The sequence below is a fragment of the Saccopteryx bilineata genome, chromosome 4 (genome assembly GCF_036850765.1).
Source record: "Saccopteryx bilineata isolate mSacBil1 chromosome 4, mSacBil1_pri_phased_curated, whole genome shotgun sequence".
NCBI classification, from domain to species: Eukaryota; Metazoa; Chordata; class Mammalia; order Chiroptera; family Emballonuridae; genus Saccopteryx; species Saccopteryx bilineata.
The window spans coordinates 238,485,828-238,506,743 of NC_089493.1; the positions used below are offsets into that span (position 1 = coordinate 238,485,828).

The 20,916-nt window shown below is 38.2% G+C and overlaps 1 protein-coding gene and 1 non-coding gene across 7 annotated transcripts in view; one reads left to right on the forward strand and one right to left on the reverse strand.

Moving 5' to 3' along the window:
* Nucleotides 1–432: 432 nt before the first annotated feature.
* Nucleotides 433–20,916, reverse strand: part of PJA2 (praja ring finger ubiquitin ligase 2) — an 82,496-nt gene continuing 62,012 nt past the window's right edge. For all 6 annotated transcript variants that reach the window (XM_066273979.1, XM_066273975.1, XM_066273981.1 and 3 more), the window contains 4 exons: nucleotides 19,348–19,459; nucleotides 5,555–5,669; nucleotides 5,058–5,179; nucleotides 433–3,618 (listed from right to left, as the gene is read on the reverse strand). In XM_066273979.1, the coding sequence (XP_066130076.1) occupies nucleotides 3,493–3,618; nucleotides 5,058–5,179; nucleotides 5,555–5,669; nucleotides 19,348–19,459 (475 nt within the window). In that variant the 3' untranslated portion in view covers nucleotides 433–3,492. The remainder of the gene's footprint in view (nucleotides 3,619–5,057; nucleotides 5,180–5,554; nucleotides 5,670–19,347; nucleotides 19,460–20,916) is intronic.
* Nucleotides 16,300–16,375, forward strand: TRNAA-AGC (transfer RNA alanine (anticodon AGC)). Its single transcript has one exon. It is a non-coding gene; the product is annotated as a tRNA-Ala (tRNA).

Sequence of the window (20,916 nt, forward strand, 5' to 3'; positions counted from 1 at the left end):
ACTTTATGAAGTGGGTGAGGTTTTTGAACCCTTGGGACACCATGAGAAATCTTAAACAGGAAATTTGATGATATTGCCATACCTGATTTGGAGAAGCTACCGAAGACAGGCTGGAACTTTGAGGGTTTCTGCAGTCCTGAGTTAGTGTGGAGGTTAGGTTCTGCTGAGCACACAGCCATGATGATGGGGCAGGACAGAGCAGGGACTACGCTTTCAGAGCCCTTCCAGAAGGAAGTCCATCAACCACTTCTATACAGGTGGGCTCTCTCTCTGGGCTTTCTGAGATCACAGTTCAAGGACTATAAACTCATGTGCTCTGGAGCCTGTTCCAGACTTCCTGAACAGCTGTATTCTTTGCCATTAATGCTAAATCCTTCAGGGGTTACATTATATAAGCGATACGACTGCATAATAAATATTAGAAATGACCACTGAGTATATCCTGTTTATTGTTTATGATTTACACAGAAAATGGTAAACTGGAGTTATAGAACAAATAACCAATCATTACAATTAGACCTGGGCTTTTCAAAAACTAGCATTCCATTTTAACAGTTCATATATATTTAACAGCTTATATATAAATCCAGATCACAAATAATCTTAAGAGTTAAGTTAGCTAAGTGATAAACAATTAAGAAACACAAAAGAAAAACACATGGATCTACCCTTAAATATCAGCATTTATATTACAAGAAAGAAAACGTTTTTTAAAAAAGTATTAGGTCAAGTCACTTAATATATAATAAAGAAATAAAGGAAACATGTTTATTATTTATACTTCTTTCTAATTTACCTTCAGTTAGTCTTAACTTTTTCAAAAGGCTCTAAGATCTGATCAAAAAATATTTTGGTGTCTGAACTTGTCAATCTCAGCTTTTATCAGTTTGTTACAATGAAAATCCTAAACCTCAATTTTCTTTTTAAAAACTTTTATAAGCCAATTCTTATTCAACTTTTCTCCTTCACAGCAGCTGTTTATAGATAATAGGGAGCCAAGAATAAAGGACAGAAACAGATGGAATGCAAAAAGTACAACAGCTATCTTAAGTTCGGCTCTCAACACTGCTAGTTGAGTTTGGAACCCAAACCTCTTAACAACTGGCAGATAATGGCTACATCTTAACAGGCAAAGAAGAAAATTTTCTTTGGGACAGCTGCTACCTAGGAGAAAACAAAGGACCCTTAATACTACCTAAATATAATGTGTTGTTTATTATAGAGAAATCTGTAGCAATGTCAGTTTAACCAGTAAGTGTCACAACTGATCAATATTGCTTAAAAGAAACAAAAACAAAAACACCTTAGCCACAAATTTCTGGAAATCAAAAAACAAAATCATACTAGCCACAAATTTTCACAATATACACATCAGAATTACTTTTAATCTGATTTGACTCCTTGACACTAACTGATCATCAATGAAATATGGTATGGAAAGATCACAGAGTAGAAAACAAGCAAAGATTAGTTTATACAACAGAGACTATATACAGCAGAAGGAAAACATGCTAGCTAATGCAACATTAAGGCCTGAAAGTAAGCATTTCCGAAGTCACAGAAGCCCTAAAGAACCTCTAAATTACAAAGTCACCACATTATATGCATGCAATGTTCAGTTTTGTTTTACTCGTAAAAGGATACGGAGTATTTTGTTGTAAATACCAGACACATTTACAATATATGCAAAAATTAGAATGCAAGTGTTATGTTCCTTACATTTAAGCCTCAAATGTGCCAACAGTGAAAATTTATTTTTAAGAATCAAGAAAAGAGATGGAATATAAGTACTCAGAGAAATTACACAAATAAAATGTAATTTTGCATTTGGGAAGCCACATCAATATTCCTTTTACATGTTGAAATTAAATTATCAATGTACTACTGGAATAGATATACACTTACTATGTGCTTTATTATTTCACTTGCTTAAATGTGGTATTCTAACAGCCGTTCATTCTCTGGTGTTTGATATCAAACCATATCCATAAGTTAAATATCATGTCTATGTTTAAACATAATTGCCTACTGGGTGTGATCACCTAAACAGAAAGCTTTCCTAGTTTGGGGTTATGTAATTACAAAGATGACCCTATAGGTCAATTTCCCATAAAGAAAAAGGAAAGCTGACTTCCTAACTTCTGTGGAAGCTTTTGAACAGAACTCTTTTAGAAGGTAAATCTGAGGTCGGGATCTTCTTTTCTTTTAGAAACAAAGGAAAAAAAAAAACACAAAAAACTGTGTTACATGTTCAGTTCCCTTCACGTTCACACAGTCACTAGGCAATTATATAATCTATTCCCTTTTCACTCATGGCTTAATTTGAAACTATGTAGTTTTACTTTAGTTCCAGATGAATAATTTTACCAAAATAAATTAGTGTAAAGAAACAAATACTGATAATGTAATATAAATAATCTTTGTTCAGAAATACTTTAAAAGAAATAAATTATAACATAGTAAGGTTTAGATATATTGTAAAAAGGTATAGCCAAACCTGTCCTATACCCCATCAATTTTATGCTTTATACAAGTCAGAAGAACAGTTAACATAGTTTTTTAAGGATTCAGATTTTCTTTAGGACACAACAGAATGAGTGCTAAAAACACTGTATGCATGTTTTCAGGCTTTCTGAAATACTTCAGAACCAAAATCACCTTAAACTAACTATACCCAAGAGTTATTAAATAAAAGTGCCACCCATGAGTGTTCTGGACCTTCAAGTATGTTACAACCAAGTAGAAAGGACTTCTATCAGGCCCTCTCATTCATCTCACTGTGCAAGCATTGAACGTACGGGACTGTTCATATGGTTTACTAACCTTTCTTTACGCACAGCCAACATTAAAAAAAAATCATTTTACTACCTAACCATTTCCAGGGGATTACATTTAGGATTTGAAATTCTGTGGTATTCTAGCCAGAATATCAGCCTTTGGCATTCTTAAAAGTCCTAAATTTAAACAAAGATGAAAGAATAAATACCTTCCTAAAAAACCACTCAGTATAATAAACTAAGAGGTTTTGATGGAGCAAAAGCAAAGGGACCAATGAAAAAGCATGCTTTAGAATCCTTTTTATTTCCAATGAAACCCAATTGTACTACTGTTGTGATCACAGTCTTCACATTTGATGCAAATAGGAGAGCTTAATCAGAATCACTTAGTGGCAGTAATTCAGACAAAACCAGTAATGCGTGTCATGTAGACAATTATTTCTCCTGGAGAGTTAAGTGATAAGATAGACTTTTATAATTAATATCAACATCTTCAACTAAAAAAAATGGATGTACTGCTTTGACATTTAGCTTGAAAATGTTAGTACTTTCTGCAAACCTAAATTTAGTTTAGAAAGGTCATATTCTCTTTCTAAACTACAGCATAGACTATATATAGCATTTTAATATATTTATATATAATTATTTGCACGTCAGGTTTAGAAGGAATTTGCAGATTTACTCTGATAGACGGATCTCACTCAAGCACTAAGGTTTACGGAGCTTCTGCAGTGCTGTCACTTGAAGGCGGAGCATCATGGTCAGGCTCAGAGGACGCGGCTGCAGACGCTTCGATAACTGCCGGTGGGAAATGACGGCGGCACACAGGGCACGTTCCTGACTGGAGGGAGAGAAAAACAAGTTCACAGCCAATGGACAGGTCTTAACTGCCACAGAAGTATCTTAAGAAAAACAAAACAGTATCATTACCATAAAAACAAAACAACTTAAAAACCAAATAAACTTCAAACCTATACAATACAAGGAGGCAAAGTTTTGATGCTATTTCCTTCTATCTCAATCAGACACTAATTGCTTTGAGAGTAAACAGGTTCTCTTAGTCATGTCTGTACTTTTTACACCACTCATCTTTTGTTTAGTAAATATGAGTCACCACACTCTCTGCTTGGCACTGGTGCTGCTGTAGAGACTGAGGAGTCCCAGGGCATGTCCTCACATAAACTAATTATTGTATCTTGAAATCTATGAGATGTGTATTAGAGAAACTACAGACCTAATTATTCATTTATCTATTAGCCGAATCACCTGGCTTGAATCTTCCTCATAGACCCTAAAGCAGGTGTCCCCAAACTATGGCCCGCGGGCCGCATGTGGCCCCCTGAGGCCATTTATCCGGCCCCCGCCACACTTCTGGAAGGGGCACCTCTTTCATTGGTGGTCAGTGAGAGGAGCACTGTATGTGGCAGCCCTCCAATGGTCTGAGGAACAGTGAACTGGTCCCTTGTGTAAAAAGTTTGGGGACCCCCGCCCTAAAGCCTCACTTTGGTGTAAGATACGTCAAAGCAGAAGGATCTCAGACCTTCTTTATAGATCACAGAATTCCTTTTTATTTTTAAAAATAATTCCTTTTCAAAAAGATATGGAGAGTTAGGGCTTTCTAAATAATAAATCAACCACAGACCTGGCAAGAGGGTGGGACAGGGAAAGCAGTTATATTTGGGAGTACAACATTTTAGGAACAAAAGATTCTAGAGATATGTCATTTGGTGCTTTTCCCAAAGAAATCTCCCTAATAGAAAGCAGATCGAAGAAATCATGCTGTTAAAGGTGACAAAGAATTTGTACCTTGGAAACCTTCTTCCTAGAAGAAAGGCTTCCCACTAAGCTGTTTCCTGACAGGAAAGAGACTACAGAGATATTGCCGTAGGTTGTGGTAGTCAATGACAATTCATGACTGTACACATATTAGCAGAATATCGGTAGATTGCTACAGTACTCTGAGTAGTGCCAAAATCATCTCTGCTTGAGATACTTTTGAAAACACCAAATTTCTGGGATACGATTAAATACATAAGTAGTTAGTGTTGTCCATATTGTTTTTTAGACTATGTTAGCAAAGTAAAATAGTTTGATATTATCACTAATCTGTAGTCATTAAAAGGTAACCAACCAACTTTTAATTAAATTAAATTAAACTGAACTCAAAGTGCTAGAAGTATGTATCTAAATAAAATAGGGTTAGAGGGCACTACTAGCATCATTAACTTGCAGGAGAAACTATTCAAGTATTTACTTAAAAGAAGTAAATCTAAAACTCACCTTCTGTAGCCAAATTGAGACACAAGGTTTGTGAAAGAAATGGTGGCAGGGTAACTCTGTCGCTATGTCATCCTTAATATACTCACTGCAACAGATTGGACAGCACTGCTCCTGACCGATAGCTGAAAACAAGTAATCTGATATATTAATCCAATAAAGTTCAATTTTAAAAAGTTGAAAATCAACATATGAACTCATAGATGATACCTGTGAAAGACAAATTAACCAGTTTGATCAATAAACTGGCAAACATGTTTTCTAATACATGACAATTTGAAACTTAATAAACATTGCTTTTGTAGAAAAGTTGACTAGGGAACATTTGTCCCAGCCTATCACTTAATAAATTTAAAATATTCTTCCACTAGGTAAAAGTTTGTCAGAATCTAGTTAGGTTATAGAAAATGTTTCTAACAGTATTTTATCTCCTAGGTGCACTGATCAAGTATTTAAACATGCACTGTGTCAGTCAACCTCAGAGATCAGCATGCCCATACCAGTGTGGTCTTCAAGGACAAGCGTCTCTGGCAGGCCGTCAATGCTCTCCTTACTGGCTGGCGGGTTGGCCACCTCCACATCTACTGCGAGAGACTCTAAATGTGCCAGAGCAGTCTGAAAAACAAGTCACAATTCTTTCTTAGGAAACGCTTTAAAACAGTAAAGAAAACTTTTTAAGGTATCTTACAATTATATCCACCATTAGCACCATTAGTCTCTTCCTATTAGTTGTTTTTGCTATAGTCTCTGTCCTTTTGCCTTCCTTCAGAAGGAACCATTATCGCTGCCATGAAACCAAAACATCAAAAACATACCAAAAATAAAATCCCTACTTTTCACATGTGCAACAAAAATTTATCTTGTCTCAATAACCATCTACTTGCCCATACTACTTGTATTTTCAGAAGAGTGGTTACCTCATCCAACTTGTGGGGTCCTGTATGGGATCAATACTACAAAGACTATAAACATTTTGGACAGATTCAACTAATAAAAAATAAAATGTAGACATGGCTAATTGATACTCAAGGTATGGAACCACATAAAGCACCCCTGAATAAGCAATATCTACTACTGTCACAGAGTCAGCACACACACATTACTAGCTCACTAGTATCACTAGGTAATCTAGATTGTGAACTTTATTAAGGGGTTCAGAAGTCTGTACAAAGTTACCATTCTAACAAAAAAGGAAAGAGCATTAGATCATATGATCATCTAGTTAATGCCACCTCATCCTTTTGTGGACTGATGAACTCTTCTGGCTTCAATTAGATTAGAACTTCAGGTAGTACTTATATATACAAGTCCCAAAATGTGGAAACAACCCAAAAAGGAAATAAAAGATCAGCACAGAAATAAGTGAAGTACAGACCAGAGGAACAACTAAAAATATAAACAAAACTAAGAGCGGTTTTTACTTGGGGGGGAGGAGAGCTATGGGGAAGATAAACACAATTGACAAACCTTTAGCTAGACTAAGAAAAAAAGATCCAAATGAAATTATAAATAAAAGAGAACACATTACACCTGATACCTCAGAGATATAAAGGTCCATAGGAGAGTTATCATGAAAAATCATGTGCAGGCCCTGGCCGGTTGGCTCAGTGGTAGAGCGTCGGCCTAGCGTGCGGAGGACCCGGGTTCGATTCCTGGCCAGGGCACACAGGAGAAGCGCCCATTTGCTTCTCCACCCCTCCGCTGCACCTTCCTCTCTGTCTCTCTCTTCCCCTCCCGCAGCCAACGCTCCATTGGAGCAAAAATGGCCCGGGCGCTGGGGATGGCTCTGTGGCCTCTGCCTCAGGCGCTAGAGTGGCTCTGGTCGCAACATGGCGACACCCAGGATGGGCAGAGCATCGCTCCCTGGTGGGCAGAGCATCGCCCCATGGTGGGCGTGCCGGGTGGATCCTGGTCGGGCGCATGCGGGAGTCTGTCTGTCTCTCCCTGTTTCCAGCTTCAGAAAAATGCAAAAGAAAATGCAAAAAAAAATCATGTGCAAACAAATTGAGTAACCTAGAAGAAATGGGTAAATTCTTAGAAACATACAACTTATCAAGACTGAATCATGAAGAAATAGAAAATCTGAACAAGAAAATTGAATCAGTAATCAAAACTCTTTCAACAAAGAAAAGACCAGGATCAGATGTATCATCCTGGCAAATTCTATCAAACATTAGAGAATTAAAGCTAATCCTTTTCAAGCTCTTTTTTAAAAAAAGGAGGAAACACTCCTAAACTCATTTTATGAGGCCAACATTACTCTGATATCCAAAGTCCAATTAGGACACTACAATAAAAGAAAATTACAGTCCCACTGGACCCCTATATTATACCACTCAGAAAAAAATTAACTAAAAATGAAGCAAATACTTAAACATAAGACCTGAAACCGTTAAACTCCTAGGCCTGAAACCGTAAAACATTGCGGAAAAGTTCCTTGATATTGGTCTTGATGATGGTTTTTTGGCTATGACAACAAAAGTAAACTAAATGAGAACAATACCACATTAAAAAACTATGCACAGTGACAGAAAAAATCAACAAAATGAAGTCAATTTATGAAAAGGGAAATATATTTGCAAATTATATGTCTGAAAAGGGTTTATGTCCAAACCGTGTAAGTCAAACAACTCAGTAATAACAATAATCTGAGGAACTAAAAAGACATTTTTTTTTTCTTCAGTGAGAAATAGGGAGGCAGAGAGACAGACTCCCACATGCACCCCAACCAGAATCCACTTGGCAAGCCCCCATGGGACTGATGCTCTGCCTATCTTGGGCCATTGCTCGGCAACCAAGCTATTTTAGCTCCTGAGGCAAGGCCACAGAGCCATTCTTACAGCCTGGGGCCAACTTGCTACACCCAATCCATGGCATGGCTGTGGAAGAGAAGAGAGAGATAGAGAGAGAAGGGAAAGGGGAGGGGTGAAGAAGATGGTTGCTTCTCCTGTGTGCCCAGACCAAGAATCAAACCTGGGACTTCCACATGCCAGGCCGACACTCTACTGCCTAGCCAACCGGCCAGGGCCTGAAAAGACATTTTAACAAGACATATGGATAACTCACAGTTGCATGAAAAGATGCTCAACATCATTAATCATCACGGCAATGCAAACAAAAAACCACAAAGAGGTATCACCCCAAACCTGGTATAATGGCTATCACAAAAAAACACACAAATAAGTGTTGGCAAAGCTCTGGAGATAAGGGAACCCTTATGCACTGCTGGTGAGAATGTAAATTAGTACAACCATACTGGAAAACAGTATGGACATTCCTCAAAACTTAGAAAACTATTATATGATCCAAAAATTCCACTTCTGGGTATGTATCTAAAGGAAATAAAATCAGGATCTTGAACTGCACTCCCATGTTCACTGCAGTATCATTCACAATAGCCAAGACATGGAGATAACCTAAATGTCCATCAATGGTGGACAGATAAAAAGATGTGACATATATACATTATATGCGGCTTAAGTGTCTGTTTGTCGCCAATAGCTTATTGGTTGCTTGCGTAACTGTACTAGCCAATGGGGTGAAGTTGCCACGGCTGAACGCAAAATGAGCGGGTCAGGGAGAAGGTGAACATTTGTTTGCATTGGCAATCATCTGTTTTACATAAAAACTACTTCTTAACGTAATTTCTTTTAAGAATGCCTCCTAGAAAATACAGCACTGAAGAGGAGAGAAAAGGAGCTAAAACTGCACAAAAACGGCTTTCTTGACAAAAAGAAACCACTGAGCAGAGAAAGACAAGGCTTGCTTCAGTCGCAGAGCAAATGCGTCTTTCTCGGCAAAATGAGACTGATGAGCATAGAGAAACAAGGCTTGCCTCAGATGCAAGACAAAAAAGCCTGTCTCGACAAAATGAGTCCCTTGAACAAAGGCAGGAAAGAAATGCAAAAAAACGACAGAGTAATGCTGACCGAAACGCATTCACTGCACTCTACTTTAAGCAATTAAGCAAGTAGAAGGGGGAAACCCCATGGGGCACTAAGCAAAGGGGCGTCCTTGCCACCTGCCCTGGGTAATTCAGTTTGAATTAGCAGACACCTTTGCACAAATCATTTTAATTACAATTTATAATATCTAGAACAGCGGTCATTTCGTATGACCGCCGGGCTTTCTAGTATATACATAATGAAATATTATTCAGCCATGAAAAAGAAACCCTACCATTTGTGAAAACATGGATGGATCTGGAGGGCTTTATGTTAAGCAAAATTAAGTCAGACAAACACAAATAGAGTATGATGTAACTTATATGTGGAAACTAAAAGAGTTGATCTCATAGAAACAGAGTAGAATGGTGGTTATGGGGGTTGGAAAGGGGGATAAATGAGGAGATGTTATTTCAATGGTACAAACTTTTAGTTATAGGATGCATAAGTTAAGGGGATCTATTGTACAGCATGGTGATTATATTCAACAACATATTGTATTCTATACTTGAAAGTTGCTAACAGGTAAATCTTAAATGTTCTCACCATAAGAAATGGTAATTATGTGAGGTGAGGTGATGGAGGTGTTAACTAACCCTACTGTGATAATGACTTTATAACTAGGTTAATCAAATCAACACACTGCATAATTACATGTTACATGTCAATTATATTTCAATAAAGCTGAAAAAAATGTGTATACACACACAATGGAATATGACTTAGCCTTGAAAAGGAAAATTCTGACACATGCTACAACATGGATGAACCTTGAAGGTATTATGAAATAATTCAGTCACAGAAGGATAAATAATGTATGATTAAATGTAACTGAAGTACCTTAAGTAGCAAAATTCAGAGACAGATAATAGAATGATGGTTGCCATGGGCTAGGAAGAGAAGTGAATGGGAAATTATCATTTATAATGTACTTAATGCTACTTAAGTACATACTTAAAAAGGGTTATAGTGGTAAATCTTCTGTTATGGGTGCATTACCACAATAAAAATATCAACAAGCAAACTGGGTCTCCAGACAGGTGGACCTGATAGTTAATGTTCTTCCCGATAGTTAACATTGTTTTCTTGTGGATGTCAAACGTAATCATTTGTATAATCAAGATCTAGTCTAGATATTTTAGCAATGACTCATGTCGTTCCAAAAAGGATTTGAGGTGACTTAGAATACAGGATAGGGCCAAGACCAAAACAGAGCACTAAAAAAAGGAAAAAGCAAAAATTTTCATCAATGAGAGCTACTAAGTATAGTTAGTAATACTTAAACACCAAATGTGACTCTGGATTTGCAGAGACATATTGCAATAAGAAAATTAGTGTGCTGGTAATTGAATAATTGTCTCTTAGCTCCAAATACACCTTTCATTTCTGTTCCTTGAATACAGATCTGGGCCTTTGAAATACCATATTTTCCCATGAATAAGAGGCTGCCATATATAAGATGCACCTTAATTTTGTGGCCTGAATTTTGAAAAAAAATGTACTACACAAAGTTATTGAACTCAAGTTTTATTCATCATAAAATTCATACAACTCCATCACTGTCAAAACTCCTATCCATTAGCTTTTCATCTGTGTCTGATGACGAATGACTGTTTTCAACAATGAGTGCAAAAACAAGCGTGAAAAAGCAGGAAATGCAAGTAAAAAACTCTATAGCCACTGTATAAGACGCACCCGGTTTTTAGACCCCAATTTTTTTGGGGAAAAATGTGTCTTATACATGGGGAAATACGGTACTTTTTTTTCCTCTTGTCACCCACCTAGCATGGTATTAGGCTTTGTCAGCAGAGGGTGCTGGAGAGACATGACAGAATGAACTTAGTTAGCTTCTTGGTTCTAGTGGGCTTGCTGGGCAGGTCCCTGCAGTGTCGGGCCTTCCCAAGACAGATGGCTTTCCTGGCACCAAGCTCCCCCAGCGTGAGGAGCTTCTCCAGCGCCTGGCTCCAGAAGCGCTCCAAGTTTCCCCAGGGACTGGCGGCAGCACTAAAAAGTGGCTCGCAGCTTCCCCTAGCACCCCTCTTGGGCGGATTTGTAGCACAGTGCTTCCAGTTAGTCACCTTCCTATGAACAGTATCTCCAGCACTCCAGGAGGCGGATTTGTCAAGTTCCAGAGGGCAGATTTCCAGCAAGGTCTGCCAGCACAGTAGCACAGACAGACACTTTTCTAAGAGCCATGACTGTGTCTTCAACAGTGAGAATCTCAGCCCTAGGAGTTGAAAAGGTACAGTGCTCCACTAGTCCTCCAGGGATTCCTTAAATCCAACAGTCCTATATGCTTTAGAGTTCACTTCATTTCTTAGAAGCCAATCCCTCACTCCTCTAATCTCTGTTCTAGTTGATAATGTTTCACACTAAGCTTATTCTTGTTTTCTCTCTTGTGATGAGCCCAGACTGACAAGAAAGTGGAATCAGACATGGCCCCAAGAAACAAGAATGGGATACAGGGACTGTCCGTTTAGGCTTTTGGGCTTGCGCTCAGTGCCGAGCTCCTTGCCTATCAATCCATGCCTGCAGTGGCGTCACAATCATCACATGATCACTGTGGTTGACTGTAATAAAATGCCAACTACAGCATGTTTCTTGGGAGTCCAGGTGTCTGGCTGCCATACTTGACCTTATTATATAAGGGAGTAGTGATGACTATAAACTGTCAAGTGAGATAGACCCTTGGACTGCTCTTGCACACTTACAAAGAGAAAATGACAAACTCTAAGAGCGAAGCACAATATGAGAACCAAAATGTGTTCATGACAGCCCTAATAAAACTCATCATTTCTGAAAATCAGACATAAAATATGATTGGTAAATTGCTGAATAAAAACGAGAACTTAATTCTAAGTTTTGTCAAGTTTTTCAAAAGTTTTATCATTATCATGTTAAAGAACAGAATTCTGAAACTTAGTAAGAATGAGGACATTTGGTTGTACTCAGATGAGAATGACTCCAGTTGACACTTGAAAAATGTAGGAGCTGAGGCTTGTGCAACCAAAAATCTATGTATAACTTTGACTCCCTCAAAAGTTAACCACTGATAGCCTACTATTGACTGGCAGCCTTAAGGCAATATAGTCTATTAACATATATTTTATTTTATTTATTTATTTATTTTGTATTTTTCCGAAGTTGGAAACGGGAGGCAGTCAGACTCCCGCATGTGCCCGATCGGGATCCACCCGGGATCCACCCAGCATGCCCACCAGGGGGCGATGTTCTGCCCATCTGGGGGGTCGCTCTGTTGCAACCAGAGCCATTCTAGAGCCTGAGGCAGAAGCCACAGAGCCATTCTCAGCGCCCGGGCCAACTTTGCTCCCATAGAGCCTTGGCTGCAGGAGGGGAAGAGAAAGACAGAGAGGAAGGAGAGGGGGAGGGGTAGAGAAGCAAATGGGCGCTTCTCCTGTGTGCCCTGGCCAGGAATCGAACCCGGGACTCCTGCACACCAGGCCGACGCTCTACCACTGAGCCAACCAGCCAGGGCCAATATATATTTTAAATGTTATATGTATTATACACTGTGTTCTTACAATGTTATTAAGAAAACCCTAAGGAAAATTCATTTACCATACTGTACTGTATTTACTGATACAATAAATTTATTTAATCTATTTGCAAGATGAAAAAAATCCATGTAGAAGTTCAAACCCTTATTTTTCAAGGGTCAACTGTGTTTTGAATCTTTTACTAGAAGGAGCCTTCTTTTACTAGCTTATGCTCCACAGATTATCCTTCTTCTACTTGAGAATTCTGTGATAATTTCACACGGAGTGTACATCTCTTAGTACTTCTATGCCTCACACTAAAGTTACCAAAAACTGCAGCAGCCAAAACGGGCAGGGTAATTGAGGACACAGACTCTTCAGGAATAAAGATTTCAGCAAGTAAAGAGTCCTATCCAGCTGAGACTCTTGTTGAAGGCAGGGAAGATATAGACTGGGTTAAAACAGAAGGAAACCATAGCTATCAATTACAGCCTATGATCTAATACAGAAGCAAGTAGTAGCTTTGTATATTTTCTGTTTGCTTGTTATGTGTATGTATTTATTTGTATCTGCTTTTTTCTTTAACTCTCTCTTTCCCATTTTTACTTCAAACAGCCATTAACTCTGTAATTTAATCTTCATATGAAAAAATGTTTAGTATGACTGAATTTGTGGAGTAATTAACATTGCCAGCAATAGATACAATGACTCTTGGGACTATTCATCTGTTCATTCTGAGGAAAGGCTGAAAATTTCTTTTTGTAAGGCTAGCTATCTCTTGTTAGGTAGAAATATAGTTGTACTGTTGTTAGATGGGAGTTGAAATGTGTGCAGAAAGGTATATATGAAATCCAAGTAGTGGATTTGCACCTCAGGTCTAAATTCACTATTTTTGTCAGCTCTCTGAAAATGGATTTGGGCCATTTAACTATCTGTCTTTCCAACATCTGTCATGTTGTTAAACTTGTTCACAGAAAGCACTGTAGAGACACTGTAAGAGAAAAAGGGCTCCGCTTCGACTCCCTGTGAGTCTGCTTGAAGCTTGTGTGGCAAATGTGATTTCTCTAACACCAGACTCCTGCAACACGCCCAGCTTCTTCAGTATCTAGCTCTTTTTTAAGCACACAGCCAGAAGCACCAAGCGGCAGACAGATTCCCCCAGGACCTGCCCTGGACAGTTCTGTAGCAGAGTGCTTCCAGTTAGACATCTCCCTATGAATAGCTTTCCCCAGTACCCTACAGGGCTGACTGCCAGCATGTTCTGCCAGCAGAGCACTGCAGTGACTTATTTGCCATTCATGAAGCCAGAGATGTGCCATCTCCATCAAGGTCTGGATCCCAGCCCTGGAGTGGAGTGGTGACCCTTCCTTAGGTGATCTTTACTCTACAAGTGGTGGCTGCTCTTTATACATGGTTTTTCTACATTCTTTAGAATTATCTTTATTCCTTACTATGCAATCCCTTGTTCTCTAACCCCGTTATAAATAATAATTCTTTACATTAAACTTGTCAAGATAGACTTTGAAAGAACTCATCTGTGCTACACATAAACAAAAAGAAGGGATATTATCTATAGTAAGTTCCATGTTGGGAGGTTATTCCAGGCCAACTATGCTTTGATACATGTTTGTCTCAATGGGTTTATTATTCATTTCTAATGATTATCTACAGAGTTGCAGTGCTAACAAACACCTGGAATTCATATATGTAAAAGTAACATTGCTTTGGAACTGCCATACGTTTCAGGTGAGCTAGAAGCATTTATAAGCAACAAGAGTAAAACATTTTAGAGCCACTGCCATGAAAATTTAGAAAGATGTGAAAATCTATCTACACCCGAGGAAGTAAAAAATTATTTTCAAATGTTAATCCAAGGGTTAGCAATACAACTAAATATCTTAAATAGCCTAACTTGAATATATCTAGGTTTAAAGTAATGCAATTCTCTGTCAGCATAAAATTTAGTTTCTAAAGAATAAAACAATTTAGTTTTTAAAGAATGGAGATTTATAACAAATGACTGAATAATGATTTTGAATGACCACTGAATTCAGATATGCTAAGTATCAACTGGTTGACTACTGATTTGAGTATTTCTTTGTATATAGCTATTTACGGAGAACTTAACCACTGCAACAGTAAATTTTACTAGTCGCATTTTGTAGATGAGGACCAGAAACTTAAAAAGACTAAGCAAACTGTTCAAGGTCAATAGCTAAAACGAATGTAACTCACATAGTTGAAATGAGTATCTCCTCAGACAAAATGAATCTAATTCAAAAGCCCATGTATTACATTTTCTGATGCCTATACCTCACTGTATATGAAGTACTCTGATATTGTATAAAGACTTTTCAAGGAATCCAAGGGCAGCAGAGTCTTAAGAGACACAATTTCAATTAACTTTCTTATGTCATCTTTTTTCAAACTGATCTAAGAATGCATCTGCAGTTCAAGTATCATGCTGGTAATCTGTTCTCACATTACTCCTTGTCCTAAACTTTTCCCCACTTTATAAATAAAAGCATACATCACACCCATTCAAAGGAACGGTCTGAAATACTTGGGTCAAACTGAACTCTAATGACTGAATAACAAATCTTTTTAGATGGCTTCCAATCCTCTGCTTTCAAAGGAATTGAAGAAGGATCTAAACAACTTGTAAAGTTGGTGTAATTTTGGCAACTATCTCAGAATACTTGAGTGATAAAGCTGTGATAAACTTCTCCCACCCCTATCAATTTATTTATGTGTACAAGGTTTCTCAAGCTTACATTCATAAAGATGAAAAAAAAAAACTGATGTTGTCTCATTCTAGAATAAAATGTACTCATCAAGGAATTAGGAGGACAAAAAGCATCCATCTCATTAAGAGATGCATTTTACCACTAAAATTTTGCTTTGTTTAAATAACCATCAAAATTAATATATGCAATATACATATGATAGATCATAGACAAAACACTTGAAACTTATATAATCTTATTACCCAATGCCACTCCAATAAATTTACTTAACTGAAATAATTTTATTTATTTTTAATTGAATTTATTGGGGTGACACTGGTTAACATAATTACATAGGTTTCAGGTGCTCAATTTTACAACATATCTCTGAACTCTGTATTGTGTGGTCACTCCCCCAAGTCAGGTCTTCTTCCATTACCATTTATTCCCCCCCATGCCCTCCTCCACCTGCACCCCAACACCAGCAAAAATTTTTATGCTGTTTTAATCAAACCTACTAATAATTTTAACTCTATTTTTTTACATTTAAATTCTTCTTCTTTTTTTCAGTGAGAGCAAGGGAGATAGTGAGGCATATTCCTGCATGAGCCCCGACGGGATCTACCTGGCCACCCCATCTGGGGCCAATGCTAGAGTACTGAGCTATTTCTAGTGCCTGACCTACCACACTCCAGTGGAGCTATCCTCAGCGTCCAGAGCCATGCTCGAACAACTGAGCCACCAGCTGCAGGAGGGGAAGAGGGAAAATGAGAGGGGGGGGGGGAAACAAATGGTCACTTCTCTTGTGTGCCCTACTGGGAATTGAACCCGGGACATCCATATGCCAGTTGATACTCTATCCCCCTGAGGCCTTAATCCAGGGCCTACATTTAAATTTTTGAACATAGTTTTCTTAAAAAGAGATATGATAGGGTAAACAATATTACTTAGAATTTATGCTAAAAAGTTTAAATGGCAATATAAACTTGTAAAGGGATACATCCCCCCCCCCTCCCAATTTGGGAGCAAGTAAAAAGCTCTAATAGTGTTTCACACAGTTAAAAATTTTAATTATTTTGCCCTGGCCGGTTGGCTCAGCGGTAGAGCGTCCGCCTAGCGTGCGGAGGACCCGGGTTCGATTCCCGGCCAGGGCACACAGGAGAAGCGCCCATTTGCTTCTCCACCGCTCCGCCGCGCTTTCCTCTCTGTCTCTCTCTTCCCCTCCCGCAGCCAAGGCTCCATTGGAGCAAAGATGGCCCGGGCGCTGGGCATGGCTCTGTGGCCTCTGCCTCAGGCGCTAGAGTGGCTCTGGTCGCAATATGGCGACGCCCAGGATGGGCAGAGCATCGCCCCCTGGGGGGCAGAGCATCGCCCCCTGGGGGGCAGAGCACCGCCCCTGGTGGGCGTGCCGGGTGGATCCCGGTCGGGCGCATGCGGGAGTCTGTCTGACTGTCTCTCCCTGTTTCCAGCTTCAGAAAAATGGAAAAAAAAAAAAAAAAAATTTTAATTATTTTGCCCTATTCTCATTCATATTTGAGACACAGCTGTGAGGCAAATGTTTATGGCCACTATTTTCAAAATAGCCTCTACCTAAAAAGAAAGATTAGTTTAGTATTGGAAAAACAACAGAAATGTAACTATTACCAAACAGAGGGCTACTTGAGAAAAAATAAAAAACAAAATAAATAAAAGCACTGTTTGTCTTATTCCATATTTTTGTTTCATTTCAAGAATGTTAATGTTAAATGTAAAAGGAAAAAATCATAAATTATACATTATTTTAGCTTTGTTTTTCAAAATGATTAAATAAATGCATATTATATATAGGGGGGAAAAAGCTTTCTGGAGAGTGAGAGAAACAGAAATAGAACTTATCAATTCTCCAGGGGTGAAACACGTCTCAAATTCAAATTTGAGTAGGCTGTTAAGGGAGACACAATGACTTTAATCAGAAACAGAAGGTGTAACAATTGAAAGTAACTGTGCCATTGGGTTCCCTAAGAGCAGAAGCCAGTAATGTAGGAACTGTAAGTTCCCTGTGCATATTATATTCTTTCTTGCCTCTTGTCTTTGCCTGTTCTGCTAGTGCAGGGGTAGAGAACCTATGGCTCGCAAGCCAGATGTGGCTCTTTTGATGGCTGCATCTGGCTTGCAGACAAATCTTTAATAAAAAAAATAATAATGTTAAAAATATAAAACATTCTCATGTATTACAATCCATACTGCTCATGTCCATGGTTGCGGGTGGCTGGAGCCAATCACAGCTGTCCTCCGGGACAACACCAAATTTTTATTGGATAATGTGTAACGTACACGGGTCGTTGTATGGCTCTCACGGAATTACATTTTAAAATATGTGGCATTCATGGCTCTCTCAGCCAAAAAGGTTCCCGACCCCTATGCTAGTGCCTTTACATAGCAGGACCTCCCATGACCAATCTCCTTGGCTCTTTTTGTAGACATCAATCATAATGTCACATTTCCCACTAGTAACAAATAAAAACTTTTAATTCTGAAAACTTCTTTATTGTAGTTCATAAGTTATTAGCATAAGAATGGAAGAGACTGTTTAGGCATTGTGAAACTAGAATAGATGTATTCCACTGTAGTCACTTATAATTTATTTAGCTCAAGGAAGTTGGTGATTCTTAATCTTCACATATTGTATTTCTGATACAAGTTATGTCATCATGCCATTATTTCATATGTATCAGAATTTGCCAAATTAAATAATCTGGAAAAAAGTCCTAAGGCATCCTGTCTCATGATATTCTTTCTGACTTTTCTCGTAGTATGGTCACTTTGAGAAGAACATACACCATAAAGCATAACCGAGGCAATGATCTCCATGGAAGATTACACACACATTTAAAAAAGTGATGCCAAAGCAGAGCTGACTTAAGTGCGTTTGTGTGTAGACAGATAGGTCTATCTACCTATTCCAATTTATGAATCTAAACTGGACTTTCTAATTTCAGAAAATTTCCAGATAAAATGTATTCTAATGTCCTTGAAAGTTCCCCCAATCATTTCTGTTTTCTCGCTTTTACTCATTCATGTTAGTACTGTTCCCTTACTTTAGAAATTACTTAGTAAATACTAATTTAAAGAAACACTTTTTATAATGAAAGTGACTAGTATAGTGGAAGTTTCTCAATGTGTAAATGCTCAGGCTTCTGACTTTAGGCAAATAAAACTACACGTATGTTTTTGTGTTTTAGTCAAATAAGAAAAACAAGGCAAGACAAACTTAAAAACCAAATATGCTACATTAACATAGTATATATTTATGTGGGATAAGGGAGAGTAAATTTTCTAACTGTATTAAGCTGCAATATGGTCTTTAAAATCCCTGAGAGCCAGACCAGGCGGGGGCACAGTGGAGAGAGCACTGAACTGGGACGCGGAGGACCCAGTTTCAAAGCCCTGAGGTTGCAGCCTGAGCATGGGCTCACCAGCTTGAGTGAAGGGTCACTGGCTTGAGTGTGGGATCACAGACATGACCCCATGGTCACTGGCTTGAGCCTAAAGGTCACTGGCTTGAGCTCAAAGTCACTGGCTTGGCTGTAACAGCCCCCTCCAAAACCCCACCACCTCCTGGTCAAGGCACATATGAGCAAGCAATCATTGAACAACTAAGGTGCTGCAAGGAAGAATTGACACTTATCATCTCTCTCCTTTTCTGTCTGTCCATCCCTATCTGTCCTTCTCCCTGACTCACTCTGTCTGTCAAAAATAAATAAACAAAAATAATAAAATCTCTGAGAAAAAGAGATTTGTAACATATCCTTAGAAATCTTCAATTTCATTTCACAAACATACACATGCATGTGTGTATAAAATATTCAGATTCATAGACTCATATAATTCAATAGAGGAAAAGTGTATATTCTAAATGTAAGCAAAATATTTCCCATTATATAGTAAAAACAGAAATCAATTTTAGGAAAATTGGTAGGATGTCAAGTATAATTTATATATACATACTGGTGGCAATCAGTATTTAATATTGTTATAAAATTGATGAGAAAATTATTCACCTTTTCTTAAGAGTAGTAAAAGAAAAACCTTTCATTTTTATCAAATTGCATCCCACCGATACATGGGCATCAGAGTTACTACATACCTCCATAGCCTGGGCTAAGCGCTCTTCTAGTGCCATGTAGGTGAGGAACTGCGGATCCACATAAGAAATAGCTTCAGCAACTCCTAGTCCATCCGCAAAGCCATCAAACAAACTGGAAAAAAAAATATGACCATGATTTGGGAGATCTTTAGGGTGAAGACATAATTATATTAATATAGTAATAAGCCAATAAACATACTACAAGCAGAAAACCTTAAAATATTTTAATATAAATGTCATGAAGTGAAAAGCAGAAAGAACCCAATAAAAAAAGTTAAACACTAAGCATAAGGAGTTAAAATACTACTACATCTCCAATAGGCTTCCACACTCACTGTGCAAAGTTGATAGAAAAATTCCTTTAATGTGTTTCTAGTTCTAACTCTGGGGGCTGCTTAAGGCTGGAATAAAGATAGTACTTTTTTCTCTCCCAATTATTTTCCACATATTTCCCCTTCTGTTTATTTTTAGTTTTCAACCTAAATTTAGGTGAGAACATGACAAAAAGAATTACTGCATTTTTTAATTCTATGATTAGTCAAAGCCCTTTTTTCTTCTCTTCCTCTTACTGCTTAATTACTTTGGGCTTAAAAATATTTGATCTTTCTCAAGTCTTTCTCATTAATCTCTCTTCTTCTATGAATGAGGCCTCCTCCATTATTATTCAGCTAGGAAAATGTTTAACTCTGAATGGCTCAATTTTTCTCTCTCAAGGATTGTAAACCTCTCTGAAGAGAAATATGTCTTTATCTGGTGCTAATCTCCTTCTTCCACATCTAGACATACACAGATTCTTCCTTTTCCTCTAGTCTCAGATATACTAAGAACTTCAAAATTTGAAATCATAAGTATGTCCTCAGTGGATATCATAAGTATGTTGGTGGATAATGGGGTATGGTCACTTGGAAAACTCAGACCCACGAACTCTGGCTAGGACCGCCCACAACCAAGTACGCCAAAAGGAGGCTTCACAGGAACCATTTAGAAAAAAGCGACTGTCTGCCAGCCAATGGGATTTCACCACGTCATGTTAGCTCCACTTCCCTAGAGGGACCTTTACATATCTCCCACACGGTTTAATCTTTGCAACTTCCCTGGCCTCCATCTTTCTTTCCTCGGGGTCAGGGACCCTTGCCGGGCGGGATGCGTGCTCTGTACTCAATAAAGCCGTTTACTATTCCACACTTTGTGGCTCTAGCCCCGTTCCTTCCTTCTCGGCGGGGGAAAAATACCTTACACTCAGTTCTCTTCTTTCTAATCTTGGAAGTCACATTCAGGTCCATTTCTTTAATTATCCTCTTTTCAGGGAATTCCTGAACTTCTGCCTTATTCTAAATACCCTCTTGAGTTTATTGTACATTTTAAATTTTCTGTGGGCACATTACCTCAATGAAAGTATCTAGAAATCAACATTCTCATATAATCACAGATTTTATAATCAGAATCAAAACTAAGAATTATGGAATCCAAACTCCCTTGCAATACCAGACCCTTCTTTATCTAGCCGTGAGACATAAAGAAAAAACAAAGAACCCTGGAATCAATCAGAAAGGAATTTTACTTCCCATT